General features: G+C 51.7%; 1 protein-coding gene across 23 annotated transcripts in view; it reads left to right on the top strand.

The window, feature by feature from the left end:
- Nrxn2 (neurexin 2) overlaps nt 1-21,515 on the top strand; it is a 114,816-nt gene that overhangs the window by 37,274 nt on the left and 56,027 nt on the right. For 12 of the 23 annotated variants that reach the window (XM_029545377.1, XM_029545475.1, XM_029545527.1 and 9 more), the window contains 4 exons: nt 27-328; nt 9,222-9,266; nt 17,156-17,317; nt 18,417-18,855. In XM_029545377.1, the coding sequence (XP_029401237.1) occupies nt 27-328; nt 9,222-9,266; nt 17,156-17,317; nt 18,417-18,855 (948 nt within the window). The remainder of the gene's footprint in view (nt 1-26; nt 329-9,221; nt 9,267-17,155; nt 17,318-18,416; nt 18,856-21,515) is intronic. The other 11 variants (XM_021208147.2, XM_021208139.2, XM_029545563.1 and 8 more) reach the window with 2 other exon arrangements.

A 21,515-nucleotide genomic window follows, 5' to 3' on the forward strand; every position in this document is an offset into this window, starting at 1 on the left:
CCGTTTTCCCAAACCATGACGTCCAGGCAAGGAGGAATTTGTGGCAACCTTCAAGGGCAATGAGTTCTTCTGCTACGACCTGTCCCACAACCCGATCCAGAGCAGCACGGACGAGATCACGCTGGCCTTCCGCACCCTGCAGCGCAACGGGCTGATGCTGCACACGGGCAAGTCGGCTGACTACGTCAACCTGTCCCTCAAGTCCGGGGCTGTCTGGCTGGTCATCAACCTAGGCTCGGGTGCCTTCGAGGCCCTCGTGGAACCCGTCAATGGCAAGTTCAATGACAACGCCTGGCACGACGTCCGGGTTACCCGAAACCTGCGCCAGGTAGGGGGAGCAGGGAGAAGGCCAGGGGTCAGCTTCGTCCGGGGCAGGACGTACTAGGAGAACAGAGGCGTGTCTTGGGTTGGGGTGGGAGAGAGCAGGGCTGGGCAGTGAGGTGTGATTGGGGCAGTACAACCTGAGGTGTGACCTCAGCTATGTGACAGGCTTCTGAGACCTTATCAATCAGGGCTTGAGTGAGGAGGAAGCTCCAGAGCTGCCCCTGGGCAGAAGCCTGAGGCCAAGAGTAGGGTGGGGCTGCCCGTGGAGAGAGCAGCTAGGGTTTTGATGTCCAGTACCCGGGGATCAAGCAATGGGCAGGAGGCTGCTGCAGAGCTGAGGGGAGGAAGCTGGAGCCTGAACGAGGACCTAGTGTGCTGTGGGGTGTAGAGGGGTCCTGTAGGGTGGGCAGCAGCACACTGAGGAAAACAGAGATACAAGTGGGGCATGATATAGCCTTCTCTCCACGGGGCTTTCCCAGGGCAGGGGCAGGAACTCACGGAGAGGGACTGGAGGTAGCGAGGGAGTCAGAACCCAGGAGTACCTGGTCCTGCTTCTCCTTGTCTCAAGTGCTCACTTGTCTTCTTTTTTGACAAAGCCAGGCTTTCCTTGACGTCCATGTTCACCTTCTGCTGGTCAGGCCAGCCTGCATGGGGGGCTCAAGAGGGTTGGGGGGGGTCGGCTCCTGCATATAGGATGGCACGCTTCTCTACATTGTCCCCTGAACTTTCAGACGATGCATGTGTCCCATTAGGAGTGGCCTTCTTCACCAGGCCACTCAGGGTCCATCCATGGCCGTCACTGCAGAACTTTCTTAGATGGGAGCCAGTGGACAGTTTCATCCTAGGAAGTTCCCGTGTCTAATCACACTGATCTTTCTAGCGGGTGAGGTCCCTGTGCAGTCCCTGGGGACTCCTTTCACCCCTTCTCCACAGTGACCCACTTACTTGAAGGGTGTGTGTGGGCCCAGTTCTCCATTCTTTTGGGTCTCCAGTCTTGTAGTCAGCAGGCAGCAAGCTTCATCTTTCCACCACTAAATGTAACCAAGAAAACCAAGCAGTTCTGCCCGTGGAGGCTCTATCGGAGGGCTTGGGGGCTTGTCTCTTGCTCGTGAATTGTCTTTGGACTTCCTGTCTCTAACTATTGCCATTCCTCCCCTCTCCTCCTTTCTCCCCCTGGAAGCCCCTCAGCGGGGCTCCGAGATTCTGTCCCTCTCACCTGGTCTCAGTTAACATCACCAGGGGTGATCTAATGGAGATTCCCCTTGCTGAGACAATGGAGTGACCGACTGACCGTTCCTTCCGGAAGCCTGCAGCAGTCTGTTGCGGTTCTGTACTCTTCTTAGTGCCCCCCTTCCCGTGCTCTGCAGAGTGACTCCTCCTCCATGCAGCTCCCCACACCCATGTCCTATCACCCCATTCCCCAGTCCGAGCACCTTTTGAGTGTTATCCCCATTGGAGCGGTTGGGTGTGTTCAGTACCTCTGTGATACATTCAGGTTCACACACATCTCGGGGGTCATTCAGGCAAACTCCTTTTGGTGCCTTTTGCTGTCCCCCCCCCTTTTTTTTTTACTGTTCCTAGGATGAGAGCTGTCAGCTGTTGCTATCTTCTTGTTGTTTTTTGTTTTTGTTTGTTTGTTTTTCGAGACAGGGTTTCTCTGTGTAGCCCTGGCTGTCCTGGAACTCACTTTGTAGACCTGGCTGGCCTCGAACTCAGAAATCCGCCTGCCTCTCTGTTGCTATCTTCTGCAAGTCACTGCAAGCCCACAGTCTTCATCCACACGCGATTCGGCTAAAACTTAGGGTGAGCCATACTGGATACAGAGTGAAGGCCATGCTCCCTGCCCTGGCATCTCTTGAGACAGAATGGATTTGTTCCAAATAAACAGAACAGGGGCTGGGGAGATGGCTCAGTGGAAAAAAAAAATACTGGTCACACAAGTGTGAGGGTCAGTCAGAGTTCGGCTCCCCAGAACCCTTGTAAAAGCAGGGCAGTTGTGGCAGCCACCTGTAATCCCAGCACTTGGGAGGCAGACACAGGGATCCCTTGGGCATTCTGACTAGGCTATCCAGAATTGTCAAGTGCTGGGCCTAGTAAGAAACTTTATTCAACAGAGGGGAGAGTGGCTGAGGAAGCATCTAGTATCATCCAGTGACAGCTTTAAGACTCCACATGAATTCACATATGTGTCATGTACACTCATGCCCATATATGCGAATATGCATGCATACATACACATGCAGTCATACCACACACATGCAAACATAAATGAAGACATAAATAAATGAACAAATTAAAAATTGATTAGAATAAGGCCACACACCTGCCATGTGTACCCCAGAAGCAACTATGGGAGCTGGGAAGATTTCCCAGAGGAAGGAAAGGTCTGGGGTGATGCTGAGCCAGCCTCATGGATGCAGTGACACATGGCCTCAGGACACAGGATAGAGTGACCCGTGTTCATCTTTATCTGGGACATGTGGAGTCATGGGTGCAAGTTGAAAATAGATAGAAATTCTCTGCTCCTGGATCATTCTATATAGGATGGCTCAGAGTATGGGCAGATCATGTGGACCCAAAGGCAGGGAGGATGGACCACAGAGAATGTCTGCTTAAGGATCTTGATGGAGAGGCCTCTTTCCAAAGAGCTTCTGAGGACTTTCTTTCACTGTAGAACCCTGTCTGCACCCATGGGCAAGAGATGCCTGAACCATATTTGGGAAATTCTTCTCTGCTTAGCCCCAAGGCCCTGCTCTGTAGCTGCTGCCCTCACCCAGGGCCTCATCAGTGCTAAGCCCTTTATCTGCATTTCCTGAGACTCTCAAGAGGAATGTCTTTGTTCCTGTTGCCCCAGCAGTATCTTGTCATCACCCCTTCACACTGTGCCAATATCTGGAACTGTTTTGGATTGTCTTAACTCAAGGAGTGCTACTGGCGTTTAGTAGACAGAGGCCAGGAATGAGTAATCACTCTAGTCTGTAATACTGCCCCACAACAGGAACCATCTGACCTCACATATCTGGGGTGCCACCCTCCATATTCATCCAAGGGTGTAGACAGCCCAGATGACATCCCAGGATTTGAAAAATCCTGCTCTATTCACATTGGTGACAGAGGTTGAGGTGGCTTTCAACAATGCTCAGCTTCCTCAAAGTTCTGTCAGTAGGGAGTAGGTCAGGGATGTGATGTAAGAAATGACATCAGGATGGGGGTGTGTGGTTCAGTGACAGATACTGATCTCGCATGCACAAGGCCCTGGATTCCATCCTTAATACAGTGTGGGGGAGCAAAGGAAGCAGAAATGACACAAAAGATGGCTAGAATCCAGAGTGCTACAGGTTCCTGATTTTCCTTGTGTGACTCGAGTGGCTGGGGAGATGGCTTTCTGGAATGACCTGCTTCCAAATCAGCTCCCGTTGATTATGGGAGTGGGCCAAAGGCTAGCTCCAAAAACTCCTGGTTTAAACAATCATCCCTGGAACTGTATAGATGGTTTTGGAACACAGCAATTGGGACCAGAGGAATCTTTAGTGACACATGTTCTTAAGGCTATTTTGATAGGCAGTCCTCTTGGGGGACAACTGGTTACCCCTGAGGGTTTCTTGAAATCTAGTTTTTAATCCTAGACTCACTCATTTTTCATACCGTCATATACTTCCAACCACCACATAAGAATATGTAAATCCAGGGCTGGGCATGGTGGCACACGCCTTTAATCCCAGCACTCGGGAGGCAGAGGCAGGCAGATTTCTGAGTTCGAGGCCAGCCTGGTCTACAGTGAGTGAGTTCCAGGACAGCCAGGGCTATACAGAGAAACCCTGTCTCGAAAAAACAAAAAACAGAACAACAAAAAAAAAGAATATGTAAATCCATATATCTTTAGCCAATACCAAATTGAAAGACAAACTGGCTACCAAAACATCACATGGTGTTTCTCTTGCTCAGCTCAGATGGTGCCTTTTCTCAGTACAGACACTTTCAGATTTTCTTCTGGGTCCCAAGGGTGGAGTTCGTCAAGAATCAGTTCCCCATGGGATAGAGTCTATAATCCTAGGATGACCCTGGATGGGCTCCTGAAGGATGGAGTCTCCAAGACTGCAGTCATCAAAGATGGAGTCCTCAGATAGAATCCCTGTAGGATGGAGTTCTTAAAGATGAAGTCTTCAAGGAAGGAGCCCTGAAAAATGGAATCTTCCAGTTCTCAAGGATATTGCTTCAAGGATGGAGTCTTCAAAGATGGAGTCTTCAGGATCAAGTCCTCAAGAATGGGATCTCCCAAGATAGAATCCTCAAGGATGGAAATTCTAGGATGCACTAATGATGCAGACTCCAAGGATACTGTTCTGAAGAATGCAGTCCTGAAGGATGTGGCCCTCAAGGATGCAGTCCTGAAGAATGTGGCCCTAGAGGATGCAGTCCTGAAGGATGTGGCCCTCAAGGATGCAGTCCTGAAGGATGTAGCCCTCAAGGATGGGGTCCTCAAGGGTGCAGTCCTGAAGGATGTGGCCCTCAAGGATGTAGTCATGAAGGATGTGGCCCTCAAGGACGGGGTCCTCAAGGATGCAGTCATGAAGGATGTGGCCCTCAAGGATAGAGTACTTAAGGATGGGGTCCTCTGGGATGTAGTCCTCCATGGGTGGAATCTCCAGGATGAAGTCCCCTATGTACTGAGTGAAGCACCCACTCAATGATAGAGTCCCCCACACATTTGGAGTTCCTATTCTCTTGCCTCCTGTCCCTCGTAGCACAGAGCCTGTCTTAGATCCCAGATTTGCAACTTTCCAGACCTATCTACACCGCCTTTCCTTGTTCTTCCCGTGGGGAGCTTTCCACAATTCTCCCAAACAGGCCACCCATTCACTCTCTGTTGGCAAAGTCTGAGAGCTGGGATTTGAGTCAGATAGTTGTTAGGCAAGTTATGTAACCCCCGAGCTTCAGTTCCCCATAGGCCAAGTGGGAAGGAACTGCTGATGACTAACTGGATGTAGTGGATCTTATACGCACTCATTGCCTGGCACGATGTGGGTGCGGAAGGGCTCCTGCTGCCACGATCGTTAGCTGTGCTTCTTTTTTTCCCCGAGTGCTCAAGCTCCCTCTGGTCCATCCCAAAGCCAGCTCTCTTCTTTCCTGTATCCATGAAAACTTGTATTTGGCCCTCTCACATCTTACCTGTGTGCTAATATTTGTAACTATTTATCTCTACATACAGGTTGTAAGCAAATTGAAGGTTTAATCCCAGCAACTATTGAACCTATTAGTTGTTTTTCTAAGTTTGCCCCCGATTCATCTGGTTTCCTTCAGGAAGTGTTTCCCTCTTTAAGGAAGGTGTGAGGATGGAGCCCGGGGCCTTGAACAGGCCAGACAGGTGCTCTGTCACAGAGTTAAATACTTAGCCTATCCATCTGATCTCCTCCTTAAACCCAATTGAACAGATTTTGGAAGTGAGGACCCATGACCAACAAAGGCAGATCAACTACTTCAAGTGAGCGCTGTCACTGGGTATTGTGGTACACCCCTGCAATTCCCAAAGTCTGGAGGCTGAGGCAGAAGGATTGCCATAAGTTGGAGACCAGCCTGGGCTCTGTATGGAGACTCTGTTTCAAACAAAGACAGTGCCTGAATACCTTCTGTCTTCCTGAAAGAGTTTAGATCCGCCTCACAAGAGTAGCGTGGCTTGTGCTGCCTCTGTTCCGTGCTATCCTGTCAGGGTGTCGGTCAAACTGCGCTGGAATGTAGCTTCATGTTTAAGGGTCTCATTTGTCACCGAGTGTGTGTGTGTGTGTGTGTGTGTGTGTGTGTGTGTGTGTGTGTGAGAGAGAGAGAGAGAGAGAGAGAGAGAGACAGAGACAGAGACAGAGACAGAGACACACAGAGAGACACAGAGAGACAAAGACAGAGGGTTTCATGTAGCTTTGGCTGGCCTTGAACTTGTTATGTAACTCAGGCTGACCTCAAACTCAGAGATCTACCTGCTTCAGTCTCCTAAATGCTGGGATCAAAGGCCTACACCACCACATTTGGCTTTACTGAATTTTTATAAAATTCTGCGAATGGGAGCCATGACTTCCAGTTTTCTGATGAGAAAAATAAGACCCAGAAGACAAGCCTGTCTGGGTGGGAGTTAGGAGGCCTTGGAACTTGAAACCTGAATCAGAGCCACTTCATTTCTTTGCTTCTGTGGGTTTTGGGGGCTTGTTATCCATGCAGAATGCACCGAGGCTGTAGTCTGGGCTGTTGACAGTCCTGGACATTCTCAAGGCTCACGACCATGTGAACATTCTGAGCCTCTTGACTCGGGGTGAGCCCTTCCCTTCATCCCACGCCGAGCTTGTGCAGGCTCACAGGCTGTTCTCAGCTCAGACTTCTGCACTGAGTCTGCAGCCCTCCTCTTGGCATCTTTAGGGGCTGAGATGCCCCCCTCGTTCCTGGCTTCTCCATTCTTGCTCTTCTGGGCTTTAGAAGTGGATGAAGCATTAGGGTTTACTTGCTGGATTGAAACACTAGTTCTCTAGATCTGGGCCTTTCTGTGTGGGCCACTGTACTGCAGGAAGAGCCTCTAATGAAAGCGCCATTCTAGTCTTTATCTGTGGGTACCCACTGCCATCAGGGTCTGCATCCTCCACTCCTAGATGAAGAGAGCTCTGTTCTCATCTGTCCCAAGCCTACACTTTCTTGGGAGAGTCTGGATCCCTTGACAAATTAGTAGGAGGCCTGGGATTTGAACTCACATCTTTCCTCTCTCTGTCCCAGCTTTAACTTACTGTTCTGTCTATCACTACTGGAACTTCCTATATGAATGCTGCTCTCTACTACTATGCTATTTTCTATAACAAGTCAGAACAGTTCTTGGATTTTTACCTGTAGTGTCTTTACCCCAACCTTGTCCAACTGCTGCAATGGTATCAGATAACTCACCTCTTTTGGGGTACCATCAGTTTGGCTGCCCTGAGGTTGATTGTTGATTGCTCTGACTAGCTGACCTCTTCATTTCATGACAGTCCTGCTGGCTGTCAGTACAAATCCTCTCGTCACGTGACAAGCTCTCACCTTGCTCCAGTCGTTGTACGTGGGGCTGGACTCTTCTCTTGCTATGTAAACTGCTTCCCCATACCTAATAATTAATATTGGCGACTCAGCACTTCTAGCATCTAAGTATTGAATTCTGTTATTTTTAATGATATGAGTCCCTTGTTAATCGTCTTAATCCATTACTCCTGTAGCCACTGGTTACAAGACCTCTTTAGCTAACAGTTCCCTAGAATACACTCCCCTATTCCCAGTCTTGAGTCTGCTGCTTAGACTTAATGGGCACCAGGCCACTGAGCCCCTCCATCTCTGAAGATGGGATTCTGCAGGTGGACATTGTCTTTGGCAGTGGGAAGGAGAATGGAGGAGAAAGACCTAGAGGTGTGCTCTTTAGAGATGGCGTAGAAGAGTGCGGCTTATAGTTCAGTGAAGATAAGGGGACGCTGAGCTCCCAGGGCTTCTCGGTGACTTTTTTCTGTGGGTTGATGTGGAGGTCCAGGGGTCTATGGGTGTCCATGGGAGGAGCCTGGTTCCTGGGGGACCATTGCCTGTTCCGGGGTCTTAAAGGAGACTCAGCTACTCACTGGCAAATAGGAGAACAGGGAGGGTGGCTGAAGAATCCAGGGGAATTTGGGAGGGGGTTAATAGGGCCTCTGGACAAGCCAAAGTGGGTAGACGGGGGGGAGTCAGCTAGGGGTGGGGCATGGGGGGAAGGGGGGAGGAAGGAGGGCTTGGGATGGTGTGATCATGAGCTCTCTGCAGCCTGTGGAAGGCTAGCTTCCCCTCCCCACCCCACTGTGATGGTGACTCATTCTTCAGTTCTCAAGGAAAAAAAAAATGGAAGGGGGAGTCCTTCTCCCCCAATGATCCCCGGGTCAGTTTGCCCATCCTCCGTCCCCAGGAAAAGCAGATACCCGTGTCCCCTCCCATGCTGTCTTTGGACTCCAAATGAAATTGCCTCCTGTCCTTGCCAGTCCTGCGATTAGGGGCATTGCCCACTCTTCTCCTAACCTGCCAGCCAGCTGGCCTGTCACCAGCCGGTTAACCCATTAACCCCACATGTCCACTGGTCAGCCAGTTGGCCAGCACCATTTCATTCCTCAGCCAGTTCTCTGGAAAGCCATCTGGGTGACCAGTCGACCAACAAAGCCATCTATCCTCTCCTGAGTCAGAGGCCCACTCCCCTGGACCCCATGCTCCCCCTCTCCCTCCCTCAACTCCCTAACGTCTCAGCTGTAGGACCTACTAATCCTGCATACCGGGTCTGCTTCTTAACCCTGCCTCCCCCTCCCCATTCTGTTGGAAACCCCCTCCCCCCGTTGCCAACTCTGTGTGTGTTACTAACACGCTTATAACCCAGGGGATCAAGGGATGGGCAGGGACAGGTGGGGCCAGGTATGAGTGAAAAACCGAACTAACTTTCTGTCTCATCTGCCGAATGTCGGCCATCTTTAAGTCTCCACTTTCTTGGTCCAATTTGTTTTCTTTCTGTTGTGGTTGTTTTCTTCTTACTAACCAAGGTCTCTAACTGTTCCCCTTCTCTGCAGATGCCCTTCGGGAGGGGATGAGGGGGACAAGGAATCCAGAGGAGGGTCTGGGGGAGATTTTGGGAGAAGAGGGGTTTAATTTTGTGTGTGTGCGTTCTTCATTATGATTTTTCTTTGAACACTTCTGCTGAGCCTGTGGTGGGAGGGTTTGAACACAATGTATCTCCTCCCTCCTTGAGTTTCACAGTTGGTCATTTTATTTTTCTTTTCTTTTTGTTCTTTTCTTTTGTCATCCTTGTTTCTTTTCTTTCTTTCTTTCTTTCTTTCTTTCTTTCTTTTTTTTTTTTTTCTTTGACACCCCTTCCCTCCCCCTCTCCGGTGAAGCACGCAGGGATTGGACACGCTATGGTAAACAAACTGCATTATCTGGTAGATATCACTCTAATTGTCTTACCGTTTGGTTTGCCGTGGGTTTTTTAACTGTTCGATTCTCCCACTTTTGTTTCTCTACTCACTTGGTTTTTGCTCCCCAACTGCTCTTGTTTTCTTTTTTCTTTTTCTTTTCTTTTGTACCAGGCAATCTTTAAATTTCACTTCTTCCTTTTTAGTTTCTCCTCTTACTTTTCTTTCCTTTTTTCTTTCTTTCCTTTTTTTTTTTTTTTTTTTTTTTGATCCAAACTCAAATCCAAAAGAGAAATGGAAATCCAGGCCCTGTCCTGAGCTCCTGCGTCCTGGCAGTTCCTGTCCTGAGACCTGGGGCAGGCCGGCCCCACGCGCATCAGCTCTGGCTAGACCAGCTCCGTGCTGGACCAGCCCCATGCTGGACTGTTTTCTGTTACTTTTTTCTGTTCTCCCCCCAGCTCCTTAGTTTTGTTTTTGTTTTTGTTTTGTTTTGTTTTTGTTTTTCTCTTTGATTTGGTTTCTTTCTTGGTCTCCTGAAAATCCATGGAAAACACCATCCCATGACACGCAATGCTACGCTCTGTCAGCTCCAGACAGGGGCCCCTCGAGTTGGGAAGAGGGCTGGGGTTGCCATCTCCAGTGACGGCCAGCTGGGCATATTCCTCAAAGGGGTAGGAGGATGGCCTTGAGACCTCCTTCAAGTTACCACTTTGTACCAGTTTAGGGGCTGTCCTGTGCTGGCTGTCGCCCCCTACTTCCCAACCTCGAGGATTCCCAGATCTGTCTCCCTCACATTTTGCATGGCATGAGTGGTCTTTTCCCCCCACCAGGGATAGCGTCCAGATCCCCCCACCGCTCTGCTGCTCTGACTAACACTGTGTTCCACACTGTCTTTCTCCCCCTTCAGCCCCATCCCCGTCTGTCCCCTGCTTCTCCTGCATGGCCTCTCACAGGGTTTGGCTTCCTTCCCTGATGAAGGCCCGAGAAGAGGATGCTCAGCAGGGATAGAGTGGGGCAGCTCTCCTTGTCCTTGCCAGGCTCCTGTGTTTGGGTTGGGCTCGCTCCTGGTGAATGCTGTTGTGGGTGTCAGTGTAAAGGCAGCTGGTGTGTGTTGGTGTGTGGGTGTGACTGTGTGTAAATGTTGGTGTGATATTTAGGGGTGTCAGTGGGAAGCCGTGCTGTGTGTTTGGGAGACTGCTGATTCTCTGCATGTGTAAGTGCTGGTGGGAATGGGGGCCACAAGCTTGGATGGGTTCTGGGACCTGGTAAGGCTTCTGCATGGAGGCGGGCTGGCTCTTGAGTGCAGGTGCAATGCCTGACAGGCAGCAAGATAGAGAAAGGGTTGGGAGGGCCTCCTCCTTCTCTTCCTGCCGGCCTCAGAGTGTGTGCCCTCAGGCCCTGCAGTGTGAGATCCCTTGGGATTCCCTCATGCCTGCCCAATTCCGGCTCCACAGCAGCCAGTTAGTCATTGCCTATTAATAATGCAGAGTGATTGAACACCAGGCTGGGGACCCTGCAGATGGACGTGTCTGCTCTCATGGGGTGGGAGGGGCTTGGGGCAGCTGCCTGGCTTTCCCAGCCTGCCAGGTCTGCCTGGCTGGAAGGCTAGGGAGCAGGGTGGTATCAAAGCTGGGCTGTCTAGCCTGAGAGGCCCTTTATGCCCCTTACCAGGCTTCACCTCTGAAGCCATGTCAATCAAGCCTTTGCCAACACATTTGCATGTGTGTATTTTCCCTCACCCACAGAGGTTAGTATCCATGGCCAATCTAATACCTTGTGCAGGCTCACTAGCTTCCCATGGTCCCAATGGCTCTTGCCCTGAGATCTGTACAAGCATTTTACAGGTGCTCTTCTGTAAGCTGCTGCTTTTGTGAGTTAGTTGCTATACACTGCATTGTTCTTGAGAACCTGCCAATATGAACTTTCTTCACTACCTGACAAGATGGCTCACCTGGTTAAGATGCTTGCCACCAAGTCTGATGACCTGAGTTAGTTGATTGCTGGAACACACACACACACACACACACACACACACACACACATACATACACACACACACACACAGATATATATATACATCTGTGTGTGTATATATATTTGCATATATCTGTACATATACATATACATACCTACCCAGTAAAAACAAACAGAGAACTTTCTCTTTATTGGACAGAGTAACCTGTTACTCTGGGGACAGGGAGCCAAGATCAACCCAGGTGATATATCTATGTACCTTGGCAGGGGCGGGGGCAGGGATCACCCAAGGATTAGGAACCCTCATTCGAGTGTCCATGGTAAAATGCTTACCACAAGGGCCCAGGCCAGAAAAGCCCAGTCCCCTCAACTCCCGGCAGGCTGATGGGTGCCTGCCTGGCTTGTACAGCGGGTCTATGTGAAGATCAATCAAAGCACATTATGTACTCTAGAAAGGAATTATAATTTCATTAAGCTTAATAAAGCGCTGGGCAGTTCCCTCTGTCACCAGGCAGGGATGTCGTGCGGAAAGTGGTTCCCTTCCTTAGCCGACCCTGAGGACTAGGCGTCTCTGGTTCCACTGAAGATCCTATTGCAAGCCCTTGTTAGGAACCAGTCTCAAAATTACTTCCTGAAACCTCAGAATGCTTCAAGGATGTGAAGGAGGAGAAAGACAAAGGGCTTAACTCAGTTGGTCAAGAAGCCAGCAGCCCTGCCTGGTTTCAGGCGCTGATAAAGAAAGAACCTTCTCGTTTCTGGGCCTGCAAGGTCCACACTTCCCTGCATTGTCGGCACAAGTAGGAGAATAGATCTGTTGCCTTGTGTGACCTCAGGAACCCCTTCAAACCTGCCTGAGGGTTGGCCTCCTTTAGGTCCAGACTGAAGTTAAAAAAAAAAAAAAAAAAAAAAAGAGTTCCACAGGTTCTGATTCCCAGGATATCCCTCACGGATTGCCTGTAGTTTTGTGTTTATTTTCCTAACTCATTTATTAGGTGTCTTAGTATGAGCGTTTCTCTTGGTGAGCAGAGTGGAAGGAGAAAAGGCTTACCCAGGTGTCTCTGCTGGTTGAGCCCCATCAGGCCGTGGAATGCGGATTTATAAAGCTAATGTCGTGCATGCATGCATTAGAGGGCCTCAAAATAGGTTTTGCATTTGGAGTTTCTTCAACTTTTTTTTTTGCATTCAAGTATCTATTTTTATTCTATACGTATAGGCATCTTGCCTGCGTGTATATGTATGTCCACCATTTGCATGTTTGGTGTCCCAGGAGGCCAGAAGAGGGCGTCAGATCCCCTGGAACAGGAGTTACAGACGGTTGTGAGCTGCTGTGTGGGTGCTGGGAACTGAACCCTGTCCTCTGTAAGAGCAACCAGTGCTCATTACCACTGAGTCATTTCTCCAGCTTACCCCCCCCCCCACACCTTTTGAGATAGGGTCTCTTTTTCTAGCTCTGGCTGTTCTGGCACTCACTGTTTAGACCAGGCTGGCCTTGAATTTACCGAGACTCCCCTGGGTCTACCTCCCAAGTCCTGGGATTAAAGGCCACCATGGCTGGCTTCCTCGGTTTTTTTCTTTGTACATTTTTATGTATCTAACCTATTTGTGTGTATAGGAAGCATGCCACAGTGTGTGTGCGCGCGCCAATGTGTGCCACAGTGTGTGTGCGCGCGCAGGTCAGAGGCCAATGTGTAAGAGTTGGTTCTCTTTTTCCAACACTTGGGTTTGGGACAAAGCTCAGGTTATTAGGTTTGGTGGCAAGCTCGTTACCAGCTACCCTCCTGGCCAACGTTTTGAATTTCATTTGAACCTGATGATGCCTGGATTTTAGGCAGGAGGTTGAGCTTCTCCCCACTTAGCCGATGGGGAAGCTGGCACCCTGAGAGGGCACCTCCCTCTGTACTACAGAGGGTTTATCACTCTCAGTTAACTCATCAGATGCTCCGTCAGCTGGAAACAGATAGGAGGACCGGAAGGTATCAGGCCCTTTTAAAGATGAAGATGAGAGTCAGAACGGCAAAATTGTCCTGGGAGAACCTGGTACTTCCGACCTGAAGTCTTTCCCTTCTAAAACTCCTGAAGTCTGAGGTCAGGACTCACAGCAGGGCTGTAACTACTGCCTATGCCTGAGACGGCACTAGGCGAGCTTAGCAGGGCCTCTATCTCTCTTGGCCAGAAGCTGCTTCTCCCTGTTTGCTGCCCCACTCCTGCCTACACTTCCTGAGGAGGATGCTGGGAACGTTTTTTTGTGAACTAGTTATAACCACGATAAGCCTGTGGAGCCCTCGGAGCATATGATGACAGCAATGTGGTCTACCAGGAGACAAACAGCCCATTGGCTCAGTATTACTTACATTGTCACGGCTCAAGGAAGTTCACTCAGCCACCCACAAAGGATGGTAATAGCACCGTGAGATCATGCTAGGCCCCGGGAACGGCTCCCAGTGGTGGCATGAAAGTTCCTTTTGTCTTTAGCCTTTCTTCCTGGGGCACAGTGGGTATGGGACACTTGTTCCATGTGGGTACATTTGTGGTTAGGACTTGGATTCCCATCCCATCCGACCTTCCTGCACCGAGGGAGAGGAGGGACTGGCAGCTCCCTTCAGCTCTCAAGAGGCCCCTCGAGCCCCGTCCCTGTTCCTGGAGAGCATGGGCTGATGAGCCTAGGCTCATCGGGGCAAACACTGCATTCATCCCCCTGGGCTTCCTCAGAACCCGCCATGTTGAGTGGGTTAATGTGGTTTGGTCTTAGATCCTCTGCTGTGTCTTGGGGACCTTGCTGTGGTCCTCAGGACTTTGTGGAGAGGAGCCTTCTAGGATGTGGTGTGTTTGTGTGTGTGTGTGTGTGTGTGTGCGCGCGCGCATGTGTATGGGCTGATGATCTGTGGTGAATGGCATAGGAGTGTGTGAGGAAGACGCTCAGGTCCCATGTTTGTTCACTGTCAGTCCCTGAACATCTCTGACCCAGTGGTTGCTCTTCTGTCTCTCCTCTTCAGTGGAAGGAAGCTTATTCCTGCACTCCACAGCTCTCTGGCCTCCATCTTTGCTCTTCTCCATCTCCCCTGCCCTGCACGCCTTCTCATCTACTGGCCGCTTCTCTCTGGCCTGCTTGGACAGTGCCTGCTCCTTCACGCTGTTCTAACCTGCATGGGTCCCAGCTGCAGTGGCTGTTCTGTGTGGCATGCTCTCCCTTCCTCCCCTCCTCCCCTGCTGGCCCCACCCCTTCCAGAAGCTTCATGGGGGGAGGGGTTGGGGGGCAGGGGCATCAAGAACCCCTGGGGTGGAGGGGGGCAGGGGAATTATTCCCCTGTTTCCTGCTTTTACTAACGAACCTGCCATTTTTGTGTCTGGACTGATTTGTCTGAGGGAACAGTGGGTTTACTAATCTAAGTCATCTCCCTCCCTGCCTTCCCCAGACACCTTCCTCCAGTCTCTCTCTCTCCACTTCCTCTCCACCCACTGCCTTGTCCTCTTCTCTCCCCTCACCGGCTCCCCACCCACCTGGCCGATCCCTTCCTCAGCAGACCTCTCTGTGTGCCCTGCCTCCTGCTAGCCTGTCCCGAGCCACAGGCCAGGAGAGGGAGATTAAGGTTATCCTTGCCCAACAGCGCCCTCCATGACTGATCTGAGTACAGATACCAGGCAAGTTGAGATTCAGCCCAGCCTGGAAGGGGAATTAGGAGGGGTCTCCACAGTCTGCTTTAAGTCAGATCCTTCTCATTCAGATAGGGTCAAGGAAGGGCAAATGCAGTGGGATGAAGAGAGCCCATAGCAGGAGGGAGATTCCAGGATGATGCCCTGGCATCAGAGGCCGAGGAGGGGAGACTTCCTGGGGTGCTTTGGAAGGAACCAGGAGAGAAAGGGTGGCGGCTCTGCTGAGCATGCTCACTTGTGGGAGCCGCTCTCACCAGGCGGAGGCTGCTGGGGGTGAGGTTTTTAGCTAGAGACCCAGCACTAGGTCACGAGGCCACTAGGCAACTCGATGTGGCCTTTTCACGACCTTGTGTATGTCCCCTGGGCTGGGCTGAGGTTAGTGGGGATTCCGGGGACATGTTAAGCCATGTTTGCTGGCAGCCTGTTTGGGCTGACCCCACTTAGGCTCAGGAACTGAATGGCAGCCCAGTTCAGTGTTTTAGGACAGCAGCAGGGGACCTGGAGGAAGAGAGTATAGCCACAGTGGCCTAGAGAGAGTCACTCACCTGCCTCACCTTCCCTGACATACCCCACCCTTCATTCTGATTCCTTCTTCCTTCCTCCCCCTCCCCTCTGCCCAGTCTAATCTCTAACCTTGTTTGCATGTTTTTGTGACTAACCTCTCTAACCCTCCCCTTTTTTTACCCAAACCCCTCTTCCTAGATTCAGGACAAGGTGGAGGGGAGAAGAAATACATAATCATGACCAATGCTCCCCTCAAAACAAGACTCAAAAGTATTCAAACTGCCCCCCCCCCAAGATTCCCGTCTCCTCCCGTCCTTGAACCCGGTTCTTCTAGCACAAGGTTTGATGGTTCGCAGGAGGTTGCTTCTTCAGTCTGTACCCTGCTCAGCTCCACCCTGTTCACCACGAGGCTCCAGCCAAGCGCAGGGAGGGGCACTTTTGGGTCACCCCACCCTTCTGACAACAGATTACTGAAGACCAGGAGCTGGAAAATGGCTGGTGTCCTATGCTGCAGACTAGAGTAGGGGACATGGTAGTATGTGACTGGCAGGCCATTACCTCAATACTTTACCTGGAAAGGCAGAACTTCTAAAGTGTCTTTAGGGAGCAAGAAGGACTCCGAGATGCAGCCTGTAGAAGTGCAGGGTGGGTTTTGCCCCCAAACCAGGTCCCTAACCAGGCCTCCCAACTCTCCTAAGCCACAGCTGCCTTGCCTCCTCCCCCTTCAACCTTGCTGTGAGTGAAGCCTCCCTGAGCTCTTAATGGGGACTAAACCTTGCAGGGACCAGGTGCACATTTGCCGATTGCCCCAAAGGTAACATGTGCCTTCACCAGCCCAGTGCACAGGCCCTCTCTGAGCACCAGGCACACCCCTGCTCTGTTCTTGGTGGCTTGCCTTCTGAATGAATTCTCCACCCTGGGAGGGGGTTTCCTTAGGTTGGCCCTGGCCTCACGGCCTCATGGCCTCACATTTCTAAGGGTAGAACAGCAAGGGTGGGATCTACAGAGAAGGATGAAGGTGACCCGGGAAACGGCACAGGGCTGCTCCCTTTGGAAGCAAACTGGTGACTCGCCCGGGTGTGTGGTCTCAGTGCAGGAGAGCAGGAGGTGAGAGGGCTAAGGTCAAGGCCAGCTTAGGCTTCAGAGCAACTTCTTCTTTTTAATGACTCAAAATATCAGGATACCTTTGATCCTGAGTGGCAGAGGTAAGAACCAGCCCTGGTAGAAGTCATACAACTCCTGTCCTAAGTCTAGCAGGTCCCGCTGTCTCTGCTGTTCCCCCAGCCAAGGCTGCCAGGACATAGCGCCAAGCAGAGAGGCTGCAAGTGAGACTTGGCACTGCTACCCAGGAAGGAAGGAAGGGCAGGGAAGGGCAGGGAAGGGCTCTTCTCCCGTAGGAAGGCTGGGCAGCTTCACATGTGGCCACATCTGTTGAGACAGAGCTGAGGGTGCAGCTCGCTCTCCCCACCTCTCTGGTGCAGAGTACCCCCCTGGACTTGCCTCTTGAGCCCATCATGGTGAGCGCCCTGTGCCGCCTTCAGGGCTTGGGCCATGGGTTGTGCAGGGCAGGCCTTAACCCTGAAACCATCAAATCTCGGGCTGTTTCCTCTTCCCTCTTCCTCCTCTCCACCCCCCCCCCACTGTTCCGCCTCCAAGACAAGCAGACATAAAAATGGGGGTCCCCCTCCCCCACTGCCCCCCGGCCCCTCCCTTGCCCGCCTATGGCTCTTCCCTGGGTGTTGATGTCCGGTTGTCTCCTGTCTCTCCCCCCTCCTCGGGCTGGGCAGGTGACCATCTCGGTGGACGGGATCCTGACCACCACAGGCTACACGCAGGAGGATTACACCATGCTGGGCTCTGATGACTTCTTCTACATTGGGGGCAGCCCCAACACAGCCGACCTGCCTGGCTCACCTGTCAGCAACAACTTCATGGGCTGCCTCAAGGACGTGAGTAGGGCTGCGGTTGGCCAGCCTGCCCTGTGATTTAGTCTGCCCTGGCCAGCTGGCCCTGGCCTCTGTTCCTTGTGAGTCTGTGGTGGGATGTAACCCTTCATTAAAGCCTGAAGTGAACTGGGCGTGGTGGCGCATGCCTTTAATCCCAGCACGTGGGAGGCAGAGGCAGGCGGATTTCTGAGTTCGAGGCCAGCCTGGTCTACAGATTGAGATCCAGGACAGCCAGGACTACACAGAGAAACCCTGTCTCTAAAAAAAAACCAAAAAAAAAAAAAAAAAAAAAAAGCCTGAAGCGATTGATTCAAGTGGAGGGGCGTCACCCCTTTCTGTTTCTTTGGCCTTGGAACTCCCTCCCCTCAGAGGCTCTTCAGAGCTGAGGTCCACAGGGAAGGCTGAAGACCAAAGCACGTGTCTTCACGTGTCTTCACGTGTCTTCACGTGTCTTCCCGTGTCTTCAGGCACATACATGTCTTTCCCTTACCGACTCTGTTGGCCAAGTCATTCAATCTCATGGGTTGTCTGATGTGTAGATGAAGGGTTGTTTCCTACGTCAGTCCCTGTACAGAACACAGACTGAAGTTAATCCATTAGAAGAGAGCAGGCAGGCCTGGGACATTCGCAGACAGACGCCTGCCCCAGCACACATGCCCCCATGGATTCTGTCAGCACACTACAACTGAGCGTGGTAGTGCACGTGTGCGATCCCAGTGCGTGGAAGGTGGAGGCAGGCAGATAAACTCAAGGTCGTCCTTAGCTATACAGTGAGTTTGAAGCCATCTTGAGCTTCATGAGGCTCAGTCTCAGGAAATAGTGATGGTAGTAACAGTGGCCCTTTTTGTCACTGTGAATGACAGTTAAGCCGGACCCAGGAGCCCACAGAAGGAGCTTTCTGGCCAGTGTGGGACTGGAAGACAGGAGAGAGGCAGAGAGGGGACTGTGGAGCTTGAGGACGGAGGCTTGTGGGCTGATGGTGCTGAGCTTGGGGCTGCTGGCATGGGTGACGACGGCCCATGGTAGCCAGGGAGGGAGACCCTTGGTAGTCAGACCCAAGGCTGCTTCTGCTTCCTTACCCAGCCCCCTCTCCTCCATGCAGGTGGTCTACAAGAATAACGACTTCAAGCTGGAACTGTCCCGACTGGCTAAGGAAGGGGACCCGAAGATGAAGCTGCAGGGGGATTTGTCTTTCCGTTGTGAGGACGTGGCCGCCTTGGACCCTGTGACCTTTGAGAGTCCTGAGGCCTTTGTCGCGCTGCCCCGCTGGAGCGCCAAGCGCACTGGTTCCATCTCCCTGGACTTCAGAACCACTGAGCCCAATGGGTTGTTGCTCTTCAGCCAGGGCCGGCGGGCTGGGGCCGGGGTAGGCGGCCACAGTTCTACCCAGAGGGCCGACTACTTTGCCATGGAGCTGTTGGACGGTTACCTCTACCTTCTGCTGGACATGGGCTCCGGGGGCATCAAGCTGCGGGCGTCCAGCCGCAAGGTCAACGACGGCGAGTGGTGCCACGTGGACTTCCAGAGGGACGGGCGCAAAGGTCAGGAGGCCTCTGGACCCTCCCTCCCCCGGCCACTCTTTTCTGCCTGCACACCCTCTTGAGCTTTCACCCCCTGCTCCCGGTCTCCTCTCCCAGCCCTCCCTTGGCCCCCCTGTCACGGAGAGCTGATGGAAGGCGCTGGGACCTGGATTCGTACTCCACTCCTTATCTGTGACAGGAACAGTCACCCAAGGTCACTATGGATGAGAGAGAGAGCAAGACTAGAAACACTGACATCACACCTAATGGAGAGATGTCGCAAAGCCAGGAGCAGTGGCTCATGCCTGCAATCCCAGCATCCCGGAACAAAGGCAGGAGAAGCACCATAAATTTGAGGGCAGTTTGGACTACAGTGAGGTCCAGACCAGCGGGGGCGGCATAGTGAGGAGACACCATCTCAAAACAAAACAAAGTGGTTCTCCAGCCACTGATCCCTTCTATCCAGAGTCATGTTTCTTTCACTTAACAGGAGGCAGCTATCCCTCACTGTCTGGGAGGGTTGCCCCTAGGACCCCCAAAGACACCAAAACCCACGGTGCGCAAGCTCCTCATAAAAGACAGTGTCGTATTGTGTATCACCTGTACACATCCTCCTGAATAACTTGTGATCCCCCTGAATAACTTGTGATCCCAACGGTCCTCAAAATGCCTAATGGAACGTAGATGCTGGGACTGGGGCCAGCACAATGCCCAGGCTCCAGGCAAGGTGGGGCTCTCCTGTAATCCCAGTACTAGGGAGGTAGAAGCAGGAAGATCAAGAAAGAGTTCAAGGTCACATTCAGGTATATACCGGATTTGAGGCTAGCTTTGGTCTGAGAGAGAGAGAGAAACACGAACACGAACACATAACACTATATAGTAGCTACATAGTAGTTTTTATGGTTGTCATTATTAAGTTGTTTGGCGAATAAGGGCCAGCAGTATCTGTATGTGTTTAGTACAGACAATCCGTCCCTTAAATACTTCCATCCATGTTTGTTGGCTGAATGCGGAGCTAGAACACACAGATGCTGCCTGGTTTTTGAGCACTAGCTGTGGGCTGACAGACCATCCACCTCGTTCTGGCCATCACAGATACAGTGACTAAGTCACCACCTGCCTGGCCATGAGGGTTCCAAATCGAGAGAACAGCTGGCGGGCTGTAACTAGCCAGGCCTCACCCTGCCTAGCTCCCAGGGTCGGCTGACATCGGATGCATGGATGCATTCAGAGTGGCCCGGCTGGCTGGCTGTTCGCAACTTTTTAGGATGTCTGTTGTTCTGGTTGCCTCTTCCTCCTCCTTCCCTTTCGGCCTCCCACTCTCGGGCTCTTGTTTTCCGCCTGCTAATTCCTGTGTGCTTGCTTCCATCTTGTTGAACCCAAGAAAGAGAATTGATACAAATGAGGCCTGACACATTATCCAATTTAAGTGCTTATCAACGTCAACTAAATTTTTTCATTCCAGCAGCCGTCACCACTGCTGGCCTGCGAGTCAGCAGTGACCTCCTGTGCTCACTCCTGGGAGGAGGGGGTTGCCAGGCGCTCAGAAGTGAGGCCATGCCATCATTTCCTCGCCCCCTCCCCCCACTGCCCGGAGAGCCAGAGAAAGCCATGAGAAAAGCTCTTGGCTCTGCCTCGTGACAGCCAGGCTGTGGGTCTTTGCTGGCAGTCTCTAGGGTTCCACACAGGTGGTCAGCGACCCATCCAGGAACTTGGGGTAGCTGTTTCGACCTTCCCTTGTTTTTCCTGCATCCCCACCCCCCAGTGCTGACAACTGAAGCCCGCTCCTGCTGAGCCACACCCCAGATTCCCTTTTCCTGTTTTTGTAATTTTTCAGTTGTGTTTCATGCGTTGTTCTTGTACCAGAGCGTATGTGTGGAGGTCCGAGGGCATTCTGGGAGCTGGTTCTGGCCTTCCACTCTTTTGAGAAAGGATCTTTCTTGTTTTTGCTGTTTCCCACTGTAGCCCGGGCTAGCTGGCGTCTTGGCGATTGTCTCTACCTCTCATCTGACCATAGGGATACTGGGGTCTTGGCCCCACTCTGCACGTCTTTTCTGCGGGTTCAGGGGATACACCTGAGTCCTCCACCTTGCATAGCCAGCACCTTGCACACTGGCCTGACTCTGGGGCCTTCCTATACTGCCTTGCTTCTGTTTCTTTTTGAAACTGTAGCAAATCGCATGTCACACACATTTCCAGGCATCATTACTCATGAGTAGGGCTCTGACTAAGCTCACGTCTCTGCGCAGCCGTCCAGGTGTGGCTTCCCCATCTTCCCACACTGAAGTTGTCTCTTAAACATAAGCTCTCCTGTCCCTGTCCCCAGCCTCTGGCCACCATCTCTGTTTGAACCTGACAACTCTGGGACTTTAGATGAGTGACAACACACAGTACTTCTGCCTCATCTTTCTCCATTTTCATGTGTCCTCGTACATGCTTGCGTGTGTGTGTGTGTGTGTGTGTGTGTGTGTGTGTGTGTGTAGGCACACATATGTGGATATGTGGGCGCACATGCATGTGCAGATCCAAGGCTGATGGCAGAAACCAGCCACTCCATTCATTGAAGTAAGGTCTCTCAATCAAACCCAGAGTTCACAGATTTGGCCAGCCAGCTTGCTAGGGGATCTCATTCTCTCTCTCTCTCTCTCTCTCTCTCTCGCTCTCTCTCTCTCTCTCTCTCT

Source organism: Mus pahari, chromosome 1 (assembly GCF_900095145.1).
Source record: "Mus pahari chromosome 1, PAHARI_EIJ_v1.1, whole genome shotgun sequence".
In the NCBI taxonomy this organism is placed as follows: Eukaryota; Metazoa; Chordata; class Mammalia; order Rodentia; family Muridae; genus Mus; species Mus pahari.